The sequence below is a fragment of the Pseudophryne corroboree genome, chromosome 6, assembly GCF_028390025.1.
Source record: "Pseudophryne corroboree isolate aPseCor3 chromosome 6, aPseCor3.hap2, whole genome shotgun sequence".
Lineage (NCBI taxonomy): Eukaryota > Metazoa > Chordata > Amphibia > Anura > Myobatrachidae > Pseudophryne > Pseudophryne corroboree.
Window position 1 is genome coordinate 433,368,335 of NC_086449.1, and position 21,206 is coordinate 433,389,540.

The 21,206-nt window shown below is 48.8% G+C and overlaps 1 protein-coding gene across 4 annotated transcripts in view; it reads left to right on the forward strand.

Moving 5' to 3' along the window:
• Positions 1 to 21,206, forward strand: part of BCAP29 (B cell receptor associated protein 29) — a 234,664-nt gene that overhangs the window by 168,918 nt on the left and 44,540 nt on the right. For all 4 annotated transcript variants that reach the window (XM_063927066.1, XM_063927068.1, XM_063927067.1 and 1 more), the window contains one exon: positions 6,326 to 6,476. In XM_063927066.1, coding sequence (XP_063783136.1) covers positions 6,326 to 6,476 — 151 coding nt within the window. The remainder of the gene's footprint in view (positions 1 to 6,325; positions 6,477 to 21,206) is intronic.

The window sequence follows — 21,206 nt, forward strand, 5'->3', positions numbered from 1 at the left end:
AGGAAGTGTGTGGAAGGCCTTCCGTACAAAGGTCAGGCTCTCTTTGGGGAGGCGCTGGATGCGTTGATTGCCACGGCTACTGTGGTTAAGTCTCCTTTTCGCCCCTCAGCTGCACCGGCTACGAAGAAGCCCTTTTCATCTAACACGTCACAGTCCTTTCGGGCAGCGAGGCCTAGAAAGAATAAGCCTTCGAACACCTTCTTCAGAGGTGGTCGTGCCAAAGGAAAGAAGCCCGCTCCCACAGGTTCCCAGACCCAGAAGCCCGCTTCTGATACTCTTAAGTTCTCCGCATGACGGTGGACAGCTAGGCCTGGAAGAAGGTCAGGTGGGGGCGAGACTCTGGCAGTTCAGCCATGTCTGGGTGTCGTCGGGTCTGGATCCCTGGATCCTGGATATAGTGTTCAGGAAGTACAGACTGGAGTTTCAAGATTCCCCGCCTCACCGTTTCTTCAAGTCAGGCTTACCAGCGCTGCTGGCGGACAGGACAATTCTTCTGGAGGCCATCAGGAAATTGGTGGTGTCAGAGGTCATTGTTCAGGTACCTCTTCAGCAAAGGAACAAGGGTTATTATTCGAACCTTTTTGTGGTACCGAAACTGGATGGTTCGGTACGGCCTATTCTAAATTTAAAGTCTTTGAACCCTTATCTCAAGGAGTTCAAATTCAAGATGGAATCTCTGAGAGCTGTCATTTCAGGGCTGTCGGAGGGGGAGTTCCTGGTGTCCCTGGACATCAAGGATGCTTACCTTCACATTCCCATTTGGGTGCCGCATCAAGCTTGTCTCAGGTTTGCGCTGATGGATGATCATTATCCGTTCCAGGCGCTGCTGTTTGGCCTCTCCACAGACCAAGGATCTTCACCAAGGTGATGGCGGAGATGATGGTTCTCCTCCACAAACAGGGGGTGAACATATTTCCATATCTGGACGATCTCCTGATCAAGGCGTCATCCAGGGAGAGGTTGTTGCAGTCCATCGCGCTCACGACACAGCTGCTCAGGAAGCACGGTTGGATCCTGAACCTTCCGAAGTCTCATCTGGAGCTGACAAGGCGGCTGTCTTTCCTGGGAATGATCCTCGACACGGAGGTGCAGAGGGTATTTCTCCTGGCGGAGAAAGCGTTGGTGATTCAAACAATGGTCCGGGATGTCCTACGACCTACCCGGGTATCGGTTCATCAATGCATACACCTTCTGGGGAAGATGGTTGCCGCCTATGAGGCTCTGCAGTACGGCAGGTTTCATGCTCGACCTCTTCAACTGGACCTCTTGGACCAGTGGTCGGGATCTCACCTACACATGCACAAGAGGATACGCCTGTCTCCAAAAGCCAGGATTTCACTCCTCTGGTGGCTGCAACTTCCACACCTTCTGGAAGGGAGAAGTTTCGTAATTCAAGACTGGATCCTGTTGACCACAGATGCAAGTCTAAGAGGTTGGGGAGCGGTCGCTCTGGGGGAAACCTTTCAAGGAAGATGAAGATCAAGAGTCACTTCTCCCAATAAACATCCTGAAACTCAGGGCCGTTTACAACGCCCTTCTGCAAGCAGCACACCTTCTACAGGATCTGGCTGTTCAGGTGCAGTCGGACAACGTGACCACAGTGGCCTACATAAACCGACAAGGCGGAACGAAGAGCAGAGCTGCCATGGCGGAGGTGTCAAAAATCCTCATCTGGGAAGAAAGGCACACGGTGGCGATGTCGGCAATCTTCATTCTGGGCGTAAACAACTGGGAAACAGACTTCCTCAGCAGACACAATCTCCATCCAGGGGAGTGGGGCCTCCATCCGGAGGTGTTCGAGGAGGTAACCGGTTGGTGGGGGTTCCTCATATAGACATGATGGCCTCCCGCCTCAACAAGAAGCTACAGAGGTACTGTTCCAGGTCAAGAGACCCACAGGCAGTGGCGGTGGACGCACTGGTAACACCTTGGGTGTTCAAGTCGGTGTATGTGTTCCCTCCACTTCCTCTGATACCAAAGTTTCTTCAACTCGTGAGAAGAACAAAGGTTCTGGCAATCCTCATTGCTCCGGACTGGCAAAGGAGGGCTTGGTACGTGGATCTGCTGGATCTTCTGTTGGAAGATACACGGCTGTTACCTCTTCGGGAGGATCTGCTTCTGCAGGGGCCGGTTGCTTATCAAGACTTACCGCGGCTTCGTTTGACGGCATGGCGGTTGAACGCCAGATCTTAGCTCGGAAGGGTATCCCGAGTGAGGTCATTCCTACCCTGATACAGGCCAGGAAGGGGGTAACGTCTAAGCATTACCATCGCATTTGGAAGAAATATGTTTCTTGGTGTGAGGCCAAGAAGTTTCCGGCGGTGGAGTTTCAACTTGCCGTTTTCTCCTTTTCCTGCAAGCAGGGGTGGATATGGGACTGAGACTGGGCTCCATCAAGGTCCAGATCTCTGCTTTGTCCATCTTCTTCCAAAAACAATTGGCTGTTCTTCCTGAGGTTCAGACGTTTTTGAAAGGGGTTCTGCACATCCAGCCTCCCTTTGTGGCGCCTACGGCTCCATGGGATCTTGATGTGGTGTTGCAGTTCCTACAATCTGCTTAGTTTGAGCCTTTACAGGAGGCTGATCTCAAGTTTCTCACGTGGAAGGCGGTCACTTTGTTGGCCTTGGCTTCTGCACGACATGTGTCGGAATTGGGGGCTTTATCTTGTAAAAGCCCCTATCTGATCTTCCATGAAGACAGGGTGGAACTTAAGACTCGTCCACAGTTCCTACCTAAGGTTGTGTCGGCTTTCCACATCAACCTACCTATTGTGGTGCCAGTGGCTACTGACTCCTCAATTACGTCAAAGGCCTTGGATGTAGTGAGGGCTTTGAAGATTTACGGGAAGAGGACGGCTCGTCATAGGAAAAGTGACTCTCTGTTTGTCCTCTGTGATCCAAAGAAAATTGGATGTCCTGCTTCTAAGCAGTCATTTTCCCGTCGGGTCAGGTTCACTATCCAGCATGCTTATTCCACGGCAGGATTGCCGTGTCCGAAATCTGTAAAGGCCCACTCTACTCGTAAAGTGGGCTCTTCCTGGGTGGCTGCCCGGGGTGTCTCGGCGGTACAACTCTGCCGAGCAGCTACTTGGTCTGGGTCGAACACGTTTGCCAAGTTTTACAAGTTCGATACTTTGGCCTCTGATGACCTCAAGTTTGGTCAAGCAGTGTTGCAGGAGCCTCCGCGCTCTCCTTCCCGTACTGGGAGCTTTGGTACATCCCCATGGTACTAATATGGACCCCAGCATCCTCTAGGACGTAAGAGAAAATAGGATTTTGGTTACCTACCGGTAAATCCTTTTCTCTGCATTGGTTTTATGGTTCAGTGTTACCTGGTTCCTAGGTAAGTTCTTCGTTATTTACTGTTTCAGCTGTTGCTGAAGTTGTTCCGGCATGTTGGCCGGATTCTCTTGTTGTGTGAGCTGGTATGAATCTCGCCACTATCTGTGTAATTCCTTCTCTCGAAGTATGTCGTCTCCTCGGGCACAGTTTCTAGACTGAGTCTGGTAGGAGGGGCATAGAGGGAGGAGCCAGCCCACACTATTAAACTCTTAAAGTGCCAATGGCTCCTGGTGGACCCGTCTATACCCCATGGTACTAATATGGACCCCAGCATCCTCTACGGACTACGAGAAAAGGATTTATTGGTAGGTAACCAAAATCCTATTATCTCTTAGATGCTGGTGTGCTAAACCTGGAACCGACCCCCTTTACACAGAATCCTATAGACCTATTTCCCTATTTACTACTGGAATAAAGATTTTGGCTAACATGTTAGCTATCCGCCTTAATTCCATGATTGTACTGTCATCCTTCCCGATCAAAGTTCAGTACTCAAAATCTTCGGCCTCTGTTTTATCATATGCTATTGTCTCATTTGGATGTTTCTCTTGATTCCGCCAAAGTCTTTAACTCCATTGAATGGGGATATCTCTGGGAAATTCTAGCTAGGTTTGGTTTTTGTCCCTGTTTTAATGCCTGGGTCAGTCTCCTTTATTCCTCCCCAGCAGCCCAGGTAGAGAAGCCTGCACAGATCAGTTAGATCTATGCAGTGCTTCTGTGTTAAAATGTGTTCAAATTGTAAACAAAAATAGAAAAAAAATGGGAATGCGGTTTCCCCCCCTAAGCATAACCAGCCCTGGGCTCTATGAACTGGTCATGGTTCTACAAAATAAGTGAGTAGGGTTCCCCTGTATTTAAAGAACCAGCACCTGGGCTCTTGGACTGTTCCTTGTTCCAAAAATAGAGGGGGGGGGGGGAGACATAGGGGTCCCCCGTATTTTTGAGACCAGTATTGGGCTCTATTAGCCAAGGCGATAATGCCACAGCCAGGGGACATGTTTATATTGGTCCCTTCAGCCATAGCATTAAACCCTCCCCCCCCCCCCCTCCCAAACTAGTCTTCCCTAAAGGGGTCACCCCCTCCAGGGCACCCAAGGCCAAGGATGAAGCCCGGGGCTATGCTCGGCACCCCTGGGCTGTGAGTGTTGAGTTCATAGCTTTAAAGTGAAAAATCAGATTTAATATTGTCCTATACAGGAGGAACTACAGGTCCCAGCAAGCCTTCCCCGCATACTGTTGCTTGTAGAACCACAAGTACCAGCATGCGGGGCTTTAATGGGCCCCCAGGGTTCCCCGGCCAGGGCTGACTAGTTGGGAGGAGGGGGGATAATGCTACAGCCGCAGGGACCAATATAAACGAGTCCCCCCGGATGTGGCATTACCTCCTTGGCTAGTGGAGCCCAGTGCTGGTTTCAATAATACATGGGACCCCAATGTCTTTTTCCCCCCTCTATTTTTGGAACCAGGACTGGTCTAAGTGCCCAGTGCTGGACCTTTAAAAACAGGGGAACTCTGTATTTTTCCCCCTGTATTTATAGAACCGGGACCGACTCAAAGAGCCGGGGGCTTGTTATGCTTAGGGGTGGGGAAGGGAGGGGACTGCACAATTTTTTTCTCTCTATCTTTTAACCATTTGAACACTGCACAGGTTTCACTGATTTGTGCAGGCTTCATGAACGGGAGTGTTCGCCTGCCAGAAAACATGGCAGTCAAGCACGACCACATACACGTCGGCAAACATGATTAACTAAAACACAGGAACATAGTAAATTCCCACAGTTTAGTTTTAGAAAAGCACCCGTGTTTGATCGATATCACCCTTGTTTGCTCTCGGTCAAACACAGGTGAGATCTGAGTCTTAGTAAATTTACCCAATAATTTTCCAAAATACATTTTAATTAGACTTTAATACAAACTCAGTTGTCTTCATAAATCTTTTTTTCTTTCTATTTACACTATTCTATTTTTTTCTTAATATTCGCTGGTTTTATTATACATCATAATAAAAGTTATATTTTAATACAAAATTGTGTGCACCACTATAGGGCATTTCGAACCCTTTCTTCTTCCTTTTGTTGTTAATCTCTCCAGTCAGGTGTTGCATTCAGCACATAATTTAATAATGCACTTGAAGTCGTTATTCAGACAAATCCTTAAATGCTCTTGCTATTAGGTAACAATGGGGATCTCAAGGGTGGGATCTAAAATGGAGCGCTACACTAGGGTAATAGATTTTAAATAGAACCAACTGATATCACAAGCATGGATTAATATATTTAGCAAAGGTAATTTATTATGCATCTTTATGCATCTAATTCCAGTCTAATTAATCTGTGTTTTTCTCCTGTAGTTTCATTATTTGTATTTCTATCTGTGTGCAGAATCCCTTCATCTCAAATACTATTCTTAGTGTTCCTTCATCTTAAAAGCTCTACCCTCAAGTGTGGTCCTCCCAAACCTATGCTTTTGATTCTACTGTATGTAACATACAGTATGTTTTGGTGTTTTGTACTATGCATTTTTACGCATTCAGCAGGTTATGTCCTCTTACCAGCTTGACAGGTCTTTCTTGGCTTGTGTAGCCACTGAATTGATGATATGTTGCCTATATCTGCACTAGACATTGACACCAATCAATGGGGCAGATGTATTAACCTGGGGGAGGCATAAGGAAGTGATAAACCAGTGAAAAGTACAAGGTGATAAACGCACCAGCCAATCAGCTCCTAACTGTCAATTTGCATATTGGAGCTGATTGGTTGGTGCGTTTATCACCTTGAACATATCACTGGTTTATCACTTCCTTATGCCTTCTCCAGGTTAATACATCTGCCCCATTATTCTTTAATGCAGGGCTGCTTTTTAAATCTATTTACATAAATATAAACACTCATGGTTGAGTTTATTGGAAACATTGAATGTGTAATGATCAGCTTTTTTCAGATGCAAATACCATCTACAGTATGTATCTCTTTATTTTACAGATGCTATAAGGGAAGTGAGAAAGTATTCTGCAAATCAGGGAATTGATAAATCTGCAAACCTTCACCCTAGTTCTTATGATCACATCCAAATGAAACTTTTTAGATCTCAACGGAATCTTTATATCTCTGGATTCTCCCTATTTCTGTGGCTGTAAGTGTCTATCTTAAATAGTTGTCCTTATTTTTCATAATTGCAGTATTATCTGTTTGTTTTTCTTAGTCTAATACATAAGGGATGGACAAAGTTACAAAAAAAAATTCGGAGTCATGCAAAATGGGTGTAGTACGGTATGCCGGCGCTCGGGCTCCCGGCGACCAGCATACCGGCACCGGGAGACCAACCGCCGGCATACCGACAGCGTGGCGAGCGCAAAGGTGCCCCTTGCGGGCTTGCTGCGCTCGCCACGCTGCAGGCACGGTGGCGCGTTACGCGCGCCATACTATTTATTCTCCCTCCAGGGGGGTCGTGGACCCCCACGAGGGAGAATAGCTGTCGGTATGCCGAATGTTGGGATTCCGGCGCCGTTATACTGTGCGCCGGGATCACGACATTCGGCATACTGAAGACCACCCATGCAAAATGTAATAGGAACCAGCTTGTTCTTTTACAGAACTATGGAGTTGATCAAATTTGTGGCCTAGGGCTAAATTTACTAAGCATCGGTGTTACAATACTGCTAGTTTTTGGTTTACCAAATTTGCTAAGCCACTAAACACATTGCTGTCACAGGTTTTTTTGTTTTGTTTTTCATTTTAAGGAAACAAACAAATAGAAATTTATTAAGCATCTGTTTTGCAAACCTGCCAAATCCGCTATAAAGAATGAGGTGGCGGTGACAGATGACATTGCTCACAAAATCATACTGTTTGATCTAGCTGGTCCATCAGAAGATGAGGAATCCGATTATTATTTATTACGTTATTTATATAGTGCACACATATGATATAGTGCATACATATTTATATAGTGCTTTACAGAAACTATTTAGTCATTCACATTTGTCTCTGCCACAGTGCAGCCATCTATGATCCCTCCAACATGTACACCCACGTATACACTGGAGTTCATCTTTTTTTCAGAATCCTCCTTATCAGTATGTTTGAGGATTTTGGGAGGAAATTGGAGCACCCAGTGGAACCCATGAAAGCACGGGGTGAATATACAAACTCCACACAGTTAGGGTCGTGGTGGGAATTGAACCCAGAACCTCAGTGCTGTGAGGCAGCAGTGCTGACCACTATAGCCTCCATACTGTACTTCACTTAATTTTGAGGACAACCACTATGGATTGAATAAAGAGGAAGATAATATGGTGCATGGCCTACCTCACAAAACTTACACAGATAGACTAAAAGATCTTAATACGTAAAGTTTGGAGCAGTGAAGGGAAAAATGGGGACATGATAGAAACTTTCAGATATACCAAGGGTTTTAAAAACAAGGTACAGGAGGGAAGCATTCTTCAAAGGAAGAGAAGCATTAGAACACGAGGACATGCACTGAAACTGGAAAGAGGTAGGTTCAGGGGAAATTTGAGGGAAAATTACTTCACAGAAAGGGTAGTGGACAAGTGGAATAGCCTCCTAGCGGAGGTGGTAGATGCTAAGACAGTAGAGCAAATTAAACATGCTTGGGATAGACTTAAGGATATCTTACAAAGAAATACGTATCAATTAGGGTTTGAGGAAACAATATGGTTGCAAAAGGGGCAAACTAGATGGGCCAAGTGGTTCTTTTCTGCTGTCAAATTCTATGTTTCTATAAAATAATAATTCTCTTATGGGGAATTTTTTTATTTTTATGACAAAACTGCTGCTGATTTCAAACCCCCAGCAAAACCGCAATTTCGTAAAATTTGTCCATAGAAAATGTATATAAAAAAGTTATTTGATGGCAGGAAAATTTTAGGCACCATGCATATTAATGATTATATTAGGTGAATAGTAATTGAAGGCTTCAACAAAATTCCACCACAGCAATATTGTGATTATACTTTTGGGCATGGTTTACAAAATTTAAAGTACCTGTGTTAGAGTGCTGACATGCAATGTGAAATTATTTTGAAAAACTATTTGAGGACATTTCTGTTCATATTTTGTAACTGCTCACCTATTTGTAATTAATGTATACATAAAATGTATGTAAAGAGGCTTCTATTGAACCGAAAAATGGCAAAAACGTTTATTTTCCATTCCAATCCTGAAAGTGGCTGGATTTTTTTTCTTGCTTTAAATGCACTGCCATTACCAAGTGCTACCATATTGGACCAGGTCTGTTGGACAAGCGCATGTCTTAAGTCCAAGTGTATTATTTTTTCTCTGACGTCCTAGTGGATGCTGGGAACTCCGTAAGGACCATGGGGAATAGCGGCTCCGCAGGAGACTGGGCACAAAAAGTAAAAGCTTTAGACTAGCTGGTGTGCACTGGCTCCTCCCCCTATGACCCTCCTCCAAGCCTCAGTTAGATTTTTGTGCCCGAACGAGAAGGGTGCAAGCTAGGTGGCTCTCCTGAGCTGCTTAGAAGTAAAAGTTTAAATAGGTTTTTTATTTTCAGTGAGTCCTGCTGGCAACAGGCTCACTGCATCGTGGGACTAAGGGGAGAAGAAGCGAACTCACCTGACTGCAGAGTGGATTGGGCTTCTTGGCTACTGGACATTAGCTCCAGAGGGACGATCACAGGTTCAGCCTGGATGGGTCCCGGAGCCGCGCCGCCGGCCCCCTTACAGAGCCAGAAGAGCGAAGAGGTCCGGAGAAAGCGGCGGCAGAAGACGTTCCTGTCTTCCAATAAGGTAGCGCACAGCACTGCAGCTGTGCGCCATTGCTCTCAGCACACTTCACACTCCGGTCACTGAGGGTGCAGGGCGCTGGGGGGGAGCGCCCTGAGACGCAATAAAAACGATATAAAAACCTTATATGGCTAAAAAAAATGCATCACATATAGCTCCTGGGCTATATGGATGCATTTATCCCCTGCCAGTTTCCTGAAAAAAGCGGGAGAAAAGGCCGCCGTGAAGGGGGCGGAGCCTTTCTCCTCAGCACACAAGCGCCATTTTCTTTCACAGCTCCGCTGGAAGGACGGCTCCCTGACTCTCCCCTGCAGACTACACTACAGAAACAGGGTAAAACAAGAGAGGGGGGGCACTATTGGCAGCTAATATATAATACAGCAGCTATAAAGGGAGTAACACTTATCACTGACCTGGTTTGGGAGTGTTGTGGACTCGGGGCTTCTTCCGATGACCGGGAAGAGGAACCGCCACTGGGTCGTAGTAGAGATGGCCGGATGTAGGTCTTCCTCATGCAGAACTAAGACGGCAGGCGGGAGGCCCAGAGGAATTCTTGTAGGTCTCCTGTAAGACAAGACTTGTAGAAATAATGAAGGCTGGGGTACTGAGATATTGGAGACACTGTGGTATTGAAGGCACTGAGGTACTGGGAGTACAGGGAGTGCTGGGAGACCCTTGGAGGCACGGAGGTGTTTGGAGGCACGGAGGTGCTTGGAGGCACGGAGGTGTTTGGAGACACCGAGGTGTTTGGAGGGACGAGGTGCTTGGAGGCACGAGGTGCTTGGAGACACGGAGGTAACTGGAGGCACGGAGGTGCTTTGAGGCGCGGAGGTGCTTGGAGGCACGGGGTGCTTGGAGGCACGAGGTGCTTGGAGGCACGGAGGTGCTTGGAGGCACGGAGGTAACTGGAGGCACGGAGGTAACTGGAGGCACGGAGGTAACTGGAGGCACGGAGGTGCTTGAGGCGCGGAGGTGCTTGGAGGCACGAGGTGCTTGGAGGCACGAGGTGCTTGGAGGCACGGAGGTGCTTGGAGGCACGGAGGTGCTTGGAGGCACGAGGTGCTTGGAGGCACGGAGGTAACTGGAGGCACGGAGGTGCTTGTAGGCACAGGATGCTTGGAAGCACAGGTTGCTTGTAGGCACAGGATGCTTGGAAGCACAGGTTGCTTGTAGGCACAGGATGCTTGGAAGCACAGGATGCTTGCAGGGACAGGATGCTTGGAAGCACAGGATGCTTGCAGGGACAGGATGCTTGGAAGCACAGGATGCTTGCAGGGACAGGATGCTTGGAAGCACAGGATGCTTGCAGGGACAGGATGCTTGGAAGCACAGGATGCTTGCAGGGACAGGATGCTTGGAAGCACAGGATGCTTGCAGGGACGAGGGAGCTCTGGATCATAGCTTCCACAGGAGAAACGAAGATACTCAGGCATCGGATCTCTGCCTGGTATCTGATTTTAAATTCCCCGCCCTAGCCTGATTGGCGGAGCAGGCAGGTGACGTCAGACCTGCTCCGCCTCCTTGCCCTTGCTTGTGATGGCGGCGCCCTTGCTTCCGGGAAGCCGCCGGAGAGCAGCGCCGACCCGCCGCTGAAGCCGGAGACTGACAGGGGAAGAGAGGCGCCGGGCAGACCAGGCCACCCGCAGGGACAAGCGCGGTCGCCGCTGCCCGAGGTTCGTGACAGTACCCCCTCCTCCAGGAGTGGCCCCTGGACACTTCCCGGGCTTAGTCGGATGTCTGGAGTGGAAGATCCGAATCAGACGAGGAGCCGTTACTTCAGTAGCCCCAATCCAACTTCTCTCCTCAGGTCCATAACCCTTCCAGTCCACCAAGTACTGTAATTTTTTATGAAGATAACGAGAGTCCAGAATAGCTTTGATTTCAAACTCCGCTCCAGCTTCTGCCACTACGGACGTTGGCCTTGGGAGTGCTGAGTGGAATCGATTCAGTATGAGGGGACGGAGTAGAGAAACATGGAAGGCGTTAGGTATGCGAAGATGGGCAGGCAAACCCAGTTTACAGACCACAGGATTTAAGACTTGTAGCACAGGGTAAGGACCGATGAACCTTGGAGCGAATTTCATGGTGGGCACCTTCAACCGGAGATTCCGTGTGGACAGCCATACCCTGTCCCCAACTTTATATTGAGGTGCGGCTTGCCGTTTCTTATCTGCAAAGAACTTGTACCGAACAGAAACCTGCTTAAGATTAGCATGAACCTTTCTCCAAATTTGTCCAAAGTGTCGTAGAGTGGACGCTACAGCAGGAACCTCTATTATCGGAAGGCTTGGAAATTCCGGAACACGGGGATGGAACCCGTAGTTGACGAAAAATGGTGATTCCCCAGTGGAAGAATGAAACAAATGGTTATGGGCAAACTCCGCCCAAGGCAACAACTCCACCCAGTTGTCCTGTGAAGGAGAGAGATACAACCGAAGAAAAGTCTCTAGATCTTGATTGACTCGTTCCGTTTGTCCATTTGTTTGGGGATGATAAGCCGACGAAAACTTAAGTTTAATGTGTAGAGTTGAACAAAGGGCTTTCCAAAACCTGGCGGTGAACTGTACTCCACGGTCAGAAACAATCTCTTGTGGCAACCCATGCAAACGAAAATGTTCTCGGATAAACAATAGAGCCAGTTTCGGTGCTGTCGGAAGACCAGTCAAGGGCACAAAGTGTGCCATCTTCGAAAAACGGTCAACGATAACCCAAACGGTGTTGCAACCCTTGGAACAGGGCAAGTCAGTGATGAAGTCCATGGAAATGTGAGTCCAGGGTCTCACAGGGATAGGCAGAGGACGAAGTAACCCTGCAGGAGGCAGACGAGGAGATTTATGTTGTGTACATTGGGGACATGAATTAACGCAATCTTGTACATCCTTCCTCATGGTGTTCCACCAGTAAGACCTTTGCAGAAACTTGTACATCTTCTGAGCGCCGGGATGACCGGAAAACTTGGAGTTATGGACCCACCGTAGTATTCCTGGGCGGAATCTAGCTGGTACGGACATTCTTCCAGGAGGAGGAGCTGGAGTAGTTAAAGCAGCAGAGACAGAAACTGGATTCAGAATTAAACCCCGCTCCGGAGGTTCATCCTCGTCTGTGGGAACCTGTGAACGGGAAAGCGCATCTGCTTTAATATTGAGAGTCCCGGCACGGTACTTGATAATGAACGAGAATCGGGAAAAGAAAAGTGCCCATCTCGCCTGGCGAGGATTCAAACATTGTGCGGATTTGATGTACAGTAAATTCTTGTGATCCGTGTAGATGGTAAACACATGTTTAGCCCCTTCTAGAAGATATCTCCATTCTTCCAAGGCAGATTTGATTGCCAAGAGTTCCTGGTCTCCAATAGAGTAATTTCGTTCGGCTGGAGAGAATTTACGAGAGTGGAAGCCACACGGATGTAATTTCTTATCAGAGGAATGCTGGGAGAGGACAGCCCCCACCCCGACTGAAGATGCATCAACTTCTAAGAAGAAGGGTTCCTCGAAATTTGGTTGTTGGAGAACTGGAGCCGTCGTGAAAGCTAACTTTAAGCGAGAAAAAGCTACAATGGCTTCCGGAGGCCACAAACTAGGATTAGAACCCTTTCTCGTCAGGGCAGTAATGGGTGCAACAATGGTGGAGAAACCTTTAATGAATTTCCTGTAGTAGTTCGCAAAGCCCAGGAACCTTTGTATTGCTTTCAGGGAAAGAGGCTGAGTCCAATCACGAATGGCCGACAACTTTTCCGGATCCATGCGAAGCTCCGTCCCCGAGATGACATAACCGAGGAACGGAATAGATGTTACTTCAAAGGTACATTTGGAAAGCTTGGCGTAGAGATGATTCTCTTGTAAACGGTGTAGCACCTCTTTGACTTGAGTCCTGTGTTCGACAAGATTCTTGGAAAAAATCAGTATGTCGTCCAGATATACCACAACGCTCTGATACAGCATATCACGAAAGATTTCGTTGACGAATCCCTGGAAAACCGCGGGAGCATTACTAAGACCAAACGGCATCACCAAGTATTCGTAATGCCCATCTCGGGTATTAAAGGCAGTCTTCCATTCATCCCCCTCTCGGATGCGTATAAGATTATAAGCTCCTCTCAAGTCGAGTTTTGAAAAAATGCGGGCACCACGAACCCTATCAAATAACTCTGTGATTAGTGGCAAGGGGTATTTATTCTTAATAGTAATGTCGTTTAGGCCGCGGTAGTCGATGCATGGTCTCAACCCCCCGTCCTTTTTCTTCACGAAAAAGAAGCCTGCACCAGCAGGGGAGGAAGAGGGGCGAATGAATCCCTTGAGCATATTGGACTTAATATACTCCGACATGGCTTGAGTCTCGGGAAGAGACAGAGGATATGTGCGACCACGAGGTGGCGTCTTCCCTGGGACAAGGTCAATAGGGCAGTCCCAAGGCCTGTGAGGTGGTAACAGGTCAGCAGCTTGTTCCGAAAATACGTCCTTGTACCCTTGATATGCCTCCGGAATGTGCTCTTCATCCGTTTTGGAGGTAACACGGAGCGGACAAACAGGAGTAAGACAATTAGTGTGACAAAAGGAACTCCAGGACAGAATTTGTGACGACTTCCAATCGATGTGGGGGTTATGACTTTTCAGCCAAGGCATTCCAAGAACCAGATCATGGGGCATTTCTGGGATTACCAAGAGTTCCAAATCTTCCTGATGTAGAGCCCCGACCCGCAGCTTAACTGGCCCCGTGCGCCACATTATGAGACCTTTGGAAATTCTAGTCCCGTTGATAGCCGTCAGTGAAATTGGCCGCTCGATAGGCCGTAACTTTAAACCCAAACTTTGGGCACAGAAGGAAGAAACGAAGTTCCCTGCAGCTCCGGAATCCAATAGGGCTTCACAAGACCTGGAGACTGAATTGGAGACTAGAGTTACTGGAAGCAAGCAGTCCGAAGTTGGAGAAGCTTTTGTCGTAACTCCCAGCTTGACTCCTCCGGAACAAGCTAGGTCTGCCCGTTTCCCGGACGGACTTTACAAGATTTAAGAAAATGATCTGCGGCTCCACAGTAAAGGCAGAGTTTACCCTCACGACGACGCTGTCGTTCTTCCGGAGACAGTCGGGAGCGGTTAATTTGCATGGGCTCATCTGAGCTAGGTGAGGCCACCGGCCTAGGAGTAGGATTCCGGAACCTGGAACGATCCGAACGGTTACGTTCTCTTCCACGCTCCTGCATCCGAAGATCCACCTTGACGCAAAGGGAAATCAAATCTTCTAATGGATCCGGCAGATCTCTAGTAACCAGCTCGTCTTTCAGCCGGTCGGAAAGACCGTTCCAGAAGGCAGCTCTCAGGGCATCATTATTCCAGCGTAGTTCGGAAGCAATGGTCTGGAAATGAACCACGTACTGGCCCACGGAACGGGCGCCCTGCCGAACACGGAGCAAATCGGAAGAAGCAGTGGTCATTCTGCCGGGCTCGTCGAAAATCCTTCGAAAGGACGAGATGAAGTTGGTGTAGTTGGAAACCATGGGATCAGATCGTTCCCATAATGGAGACACCCAATCCAAAGCAGAACCTTCCAACAGAGAAATAATATATGCTACCTTGGACCGGTCTGTAGGAAAGTTGTGTGCAAGTAGCTCGAAATGTACCTCGCACTGGTTCAAGAAACCACGACAATTTTTGGGATTCCCATTATAGCGGGACGGAGTAGGCAACTGAAGGCGTGGAGTGACACCGGCCGATGGTTGAACATTGCTGGCAACGGCAACTGGTGCGACTGCTGGAACAGGAGCCGGAATTACTGAGGCCAGAGACGCCTGAATCTGATCCAGACGCCCGGACAACTGCTGGAGGTACTGCATCACCTGACCTTGTGCTGCTTCCTGACTTTGCACTCGAGAAGCCAGGTTCTGGATGGCACTAGAGTCCGTGTTCCGATCCCCCGAGTCCATGAGGCCTGAGTATACTATCACTGACCTGGTTTGGGAGTGTTGTGGACTCGGGGCTTCTTCCGATGACCGGGAAGAGGAACCGCCACTGGGTCGTAGTAGAGATGGCCGGATGTAGGTCTTCCTCATGCAGAACTAAGACGGCAGGCGGGAGGCCCAGAGGAATTCTTGTAGGTCTCCTGTAAGACAAGACTTGTAGAAATAATGAAGGCTGGGGTACTGAGATATTGGAGACACTGTGGTATTGAAGGCACTGAGGTACTGGGAGTACAGGGAGTGCTGGGAGACCCTTGGAGGCACGGAGGTGTTTGGAGGCACGGAGGTGCTTGGAGGCACGGAGGTGTTTGGAGACACCGAGGTGTTTGGAGGGACGAGGTGCTTGGAGGCACGAGGTGCTTGGAGACACGGAGGTAACTGGAGGCACGGAGGTGCTTTGAGGCGCGGAGGTGCTTGGAGGCACGGGGTGCTTGGAGGCACGAGGTGCTTGGAGGCACGGAGGTGCTTGGAGGCACGGAGGTAACTGGAGGCACGGAGGTAACTGGAGGCACGGAGGTAACTGGAGGCACGGAGGTGCTTGAGGCGCGGAGGTGCTTGGAGGCACGAGGTGCTTGGAGGCACGAGGTGCTTGGAGGCACGGAGGTGCTTGGAGGCACGGAGGTGCTTGGAGGCACGAGGTGCTTGGAGGCACGGAGGTAACTGGAGGCACGGAGGTGCTTGTAGGCACAGGATGCTTGGAAGCACAGGTTGCTTGTAGGCACAGGATGCTTGGAAGCACAGGTTGCTTGTAGGCACAGGATGCTTGGAAGCACAGGATGCTTGCAGGGACAGGATGCTTGGAAGCACAGGATGCTTGCAGGGACAGGATGCTTGGAAGCACAGGATGCTTGCAGGGACAGGATGCTTGGAAGCACAGGATGCTTGCAGGGACAGGATGCTTGGAAGCACAGGATGCTTGCAGGGACAGGATGCTTGGAAGCACAGGATGCTTGCAGGGACGAGGGAGCTCTGGATCATAGCTTCCACAGGAGAAACGAAGATACTCAGGCATCGGATCTCTGCCTGGTATCTGATTTTAAATTCCCCGCCCTAGCCTGATTGGCGGAGCAGGCAGGTGACGTCAGACCTGCTCCGCCTCCTTGCCCTTGCTTGTGATGGCGGCGCCCTTGCTTCCGGGAAGCCGCCGGAGAGCAGCGCCGACCCGCCGCTGAAGCCGGAGACTGACAGGGGAAGAGAGGCGCCGGGCAGACCAGGCCACCCGCAGGGACAAGCGCGGTCGCCGCTGCCCGAGGTTCGTGACAACACTTATATAAGGTTATCCCTGTATATATATAGCGCTCTGGTGTGTGCTGGCAAACTCTCCCTCTGTCTCCCCAAAGGGCTAGTGGGGTCCTGTCCTCTATCAGAGCATTCCCTGTGTGTGTGCTGGGTGTCGGTACGATTGTGTCGACATGTATGAGGAGGAAAATATTGTGGAAGCAGAGCAATTGCCTGTGTTAGTGATGTCACCCCCTAGGGAGTCGACACCTGACTGGATGGTAGTAATTAAAGAATTACGTGACAATGTCAGCACTTTGGAAAAAACTGTTGACGACATGAGACAGCCGACAAATCAATTAGTGCCTGTTCAGGCGTCTCAGACACCGTCAGGGGCGCTAAAACGCCCGTTACCTCAGATGGTCGACACAGACCCTGACACGGATACTGAATCCAGTGTCGACGGTGACGAGACAAACGTAATGTCCAGTAGGGCCACACGTTACATGATCACGGCAATGAAGGAGGCATTGAACATTTCTGACACTACAAGTACCACAAAAAAGGGTATTATGTGGGGTGTGAAAAAACTACCAGTAGTTTTTCCTGAGTCAGATGAATTAAATGAGGTGTGTGATAAAGCGTGGGTTTCCCCCGATAAAAAACTGCTGATTTCTAATAAATTATTGGCACTATACCCTTTCCCGCCAGAGGTTAGGGCACGTTGGGAAACACCCCCTAGGGTAGATAAGGCGCTCACACGCTTATCAAAACAAGTGGCGTTACCGTCTCCTGATACGGCCGCTCTCAAGGAACCAGCTGATAGAAGGCTGGAAAATATCTTAAAAGGTATATACACACATACCGGTGTTATACTGCGACCAGCGATCGCCTCAGCCTGGATGTGCAGCGCTGGAGTGGCTTGGTCGTATTCCCTGACTGAAAATATTGATACCCTGGATAGGGACAGTATATTATTAACTATAGAGCATTTAAAGGATGCATTACTATATATGCGAGATGCACAGAGGGATATTTGCACCCTGGCATCTAGAGTAAGTGCAATGTCCATTTCTGCCAGAAGAACGTTATGGACGCGACAGTGGTCAGGTGATGCGGATTCCAAACGACATATGGAAGTATTGCCGTATAAAGGGGAGGAGTTATTTGGGGTCGGTCTATCGGACCTGGTGGCCACGGCAACGGCTGGAAAATCCACCTTTTTACCCCAGGTCACCTCTCAGCAGAAAAAGACACCGTCTTTTCAAACCCAGTCCTTTCGTCCCTATAAGGGCAAGAGGGAAAAAGGCTGCTCATTCCTGCCCCGGGGCAGAGGAAGGGGAAAAAGACTGCACCATGCAGCCTCTTCCCAGGAGCAGAAGCCCTCCCCCGCTTCTGCCAAGTCCTCAGCATGACGCTGGGGCTCTGCAAGCAGACTCGGGCACGGTGGGGGGCCGTCTCAAGAATTTCAGCGCGCAGTGGGCTCACTCGCAAGTGGACCCCTGGATCCTGCAGGTAGTATCACAGGGGTACAAATTGGAATTTGAGACGTCTCCCCCTCGCCGGTTCCTGAAGTCTGCTCTACCAACGTCTCCCTCCGACAGGGAGGCAGTATTGGAAGCTATTCACAAGCTGTATTCCCAGCAGGTGATAATCAAGGTACCCCTCCTACAACAGGGAAAGGGGTATTATTCCACGCTGTTTGTGGTACCGAAGCCGGACGGCTCGGTGAGACCAATTTTAAATCTAAAATCTTTGAACACTTACATAAAAAGGTTCAAATTCAAGATGGAGTCACTCAGAGCAGTGATAGCGAACCTGGAAGAAGGGGACTATATGGTATCTCTAGACATCAAGGATGCTTATCTCCATGTCCCAATCTACCCTTCTCACCAAGGGTACCTCAGGTTTGTGATACAAAACTGTCATTATCAGTTTCAGACGCTGCCGTTTGGATTGTCCACGGCACCACGGGTCTTTACCAAGGTAATGGCCGAAATGATGATTCTTCTTCGAAGAAAAGGCGTATTAATTATCCCTTACTTGGACGATCTCCTGATAAGGGCAAGGTCCAGGGAACAGTTAGAGGTCGGAGTAGCACTATCTCAGGTAGTGCTACGTCAGCACGGGTGGATTCTAAATATCCCAAAATCACAGCTGATTCCAACAACACGTCTACTGTTCCTAGGGATGATTCTGGACACAGTCCAGAAAAAGGTGTTTCTCCCGGAGGAGAAGGCCAGGGAGTTATCCGAGCTAGTCAGGAACCTCCTAAAACCAGGACAAGTGTCAGTGCATCAGTGCACGAGAGTCCTGGGAAAAATGGTGGCTTCTTACGAAGCGATTCCATTCGGAAGATTCCATGCAAGAAATATCCTAGAGCTAAGGGCCATTTACAATGCCCTAAGTCAAGCAAGGCCTCTGCTTCAGGGTCAACCGGTATTGATCCAGTCGGACAACATCACGGCTGTCGCCCACGTAAACAGACAGGGCGGCACAAGAAGCAGGAGGGCAATGGCAGAAGCTGCAAGGATTCTCCGCTGGGCGGAAAATCATGTGATAGCACTGTCAGCAGTGTTCATTCCGGGAGTGGACAACTGGGAAGCAGACTTCCTCAGCAGACACGACCTCCACCCGGGGGAGTGGGGACTTCATCCAGAAGTCTTCCAAGTGATTGTAAACCGTTGGGAAAAACCAAAGGTGGACATGAGGGCGTCCCGTCTCAACAAGAAACTGGACAGATATTGCGCCAGGTCAAGGGACCCTCAGGCAATAGCGGTGGACGCTCTGGTAACTCCGTGGGTTTTCCAGTCGGTATATGTGTTCCCTCCTCTTCCTCTCATACCAAAAGTACTGAGAATCATAAGAAGGAGAGGAGTAAGAACGATACTCGTGGCTCCGGATTGGCCAAGAAGAACTTGGTACCCGGAGCTGCAAGAAATGCTCACGGAGGACCCGTGGCCTCTACCTCTAAGGAAGGACCTGCTCCAGCAGGGACCTTGTCTGTTCCAAGACTTACCGCGGCTGCGTTTGACGGCATGGCGGTTGAACGCCGGATCCTGAAGGAAAAAGGCATTCCAGATGAAGTCATCCCTAACCTGATCAAGGCCAGGAAGGATGTAACTGCAAAACATTATCATCGCATTTGGCGAAAATATGTTGCGTGGTGTGAGGCCAAGAAGGCCCCTACGGAGGAATTTCAACTGGGTCGTTTCCTACATTTCCTGCAAGCAGGATTGTCTATGGGCCTAAAATTAGGATCCATTAAGGTTCAAATTTCGGCCCTGTCGATCTTCTTCCAAAAAGAACTGGCTTCAGTGCCTGAAGTTCAGACGTTTGTTAAAGGGGTACTGCATATACAGCCTCCTTTTGTGCCTCCAGTGGCACCTTGGGATCTCAATGTAGTTTTAGGGTTCCTAAAATCACATTGGTTTGAACCACTTGCCACAGTGGATTTGAAATATCTCACATGGAAAGTGGTAATGCTGTTGGCCCTGGCTTCAGCCAGGCGCGTATCAGAATTGGCGGCTTTATCCTATAAAAGCCCTTACCTGATATTTCATTCGGATAGGGCGGAATTGAGGACTCGTCCTCAATTTCTCCCTAAGGTGGTTTCAGCGTTTCACATGAATCAAGCTATTGTGGTACCTGTGGCTACTAGGGACTTGGAGGACTCCAAGTTGCTGGACGTAGTCAGGGCCCTGAAAATATATGTTTCCAGGACGGCTGGAGTCAGAAAATCTGACTCGCTGTTTATACTGTATGCACCCAACAAGCTGGGTGCTCCTGCTTCTAAGCAGACGATTGCTCATTGGATTTGTAGTACAATTCAACTTGCACATTCTGTGGCAGGCCTGCCACAGCCAAAATCTGTTAAAGCCCATTCCACAAGGAAGGTGGGCTCATCTTGGGCGGCTGCCCGAGGGGTCTCGGCTTTACAACTTTGCCGAGCAGCTACTTGGTCAGGGGCAAACACGTTTGTAAAATTCTACAAATTTGATACCCTGGCTGAGGAGGACCTGGAGTTCTCTCATTCGGTGCTGCAGAGTCATCCGCACTCTCCCGCCCATTTGGGAGCTTTGGTATAATCCCCATGGTCCTTACGGAGTTCCCAGCAACCACTAGGACGTCAGAGAAAATAAGAATTTACTTACCGATAATTCTATTTCTCGTAGTCCGTAGTGGATGCTGGGCGCCCATCCCAAGTGCGGATTGTCTGCAATACTTGTATATAGTTATTGTTACAAACAAATCGGGTTGTTAATTGTTGGAAGCCATCTTTTCAGAGGCTCCTACGGTTATCATACTGTTAACTGGGTTCAGATCACGAGTTGTACGGTGTGATTGGTGTGGCTGGTATGAGTCTTACCCGGGATTCAAGATCCTTCCTTATTATGTACGCTCGTCCGGGCACAGTATCTTAACTGAGGCTTGGAGGAGGGTCATAGGGGGAGGAGCCAGTGCACACCAGCTAGTCTAAAGCTTTTACTTTTTGTGCCCAGTCTCCTGCGGATCCGCTATTCCCCATGGTCCTTACGGAGTTCCCAGCATCCACTACGGACTACGAGAAATAGAATTATCGGTAAGTAAATTCTAATTATTCCTCACCAGATGCGCAATTTACCAATTTACAAGGACTGTGCAAAACACTCCTTCACACAAATTATATACATGGATTTGGAGTAGCACAGAGGAAAGGCATTCGTTTCTCAAAGGGAATGAAACAAACAGGAGGTATTTCAGTGTAGGATTCATTAGGGAGTTAATAAAACATAATTATTTCTGCTTATTCATATGACCAGACATGTTTTTTTAAATATTCCTGATTATTGGAACTTAAAAAGTATGTTTCTCAAAAAAAGGAGGTAAACTAAAAATATGGGTTTTGACTGCTCTGTGTCTTTTGAAATTGATCGGCCCTGAA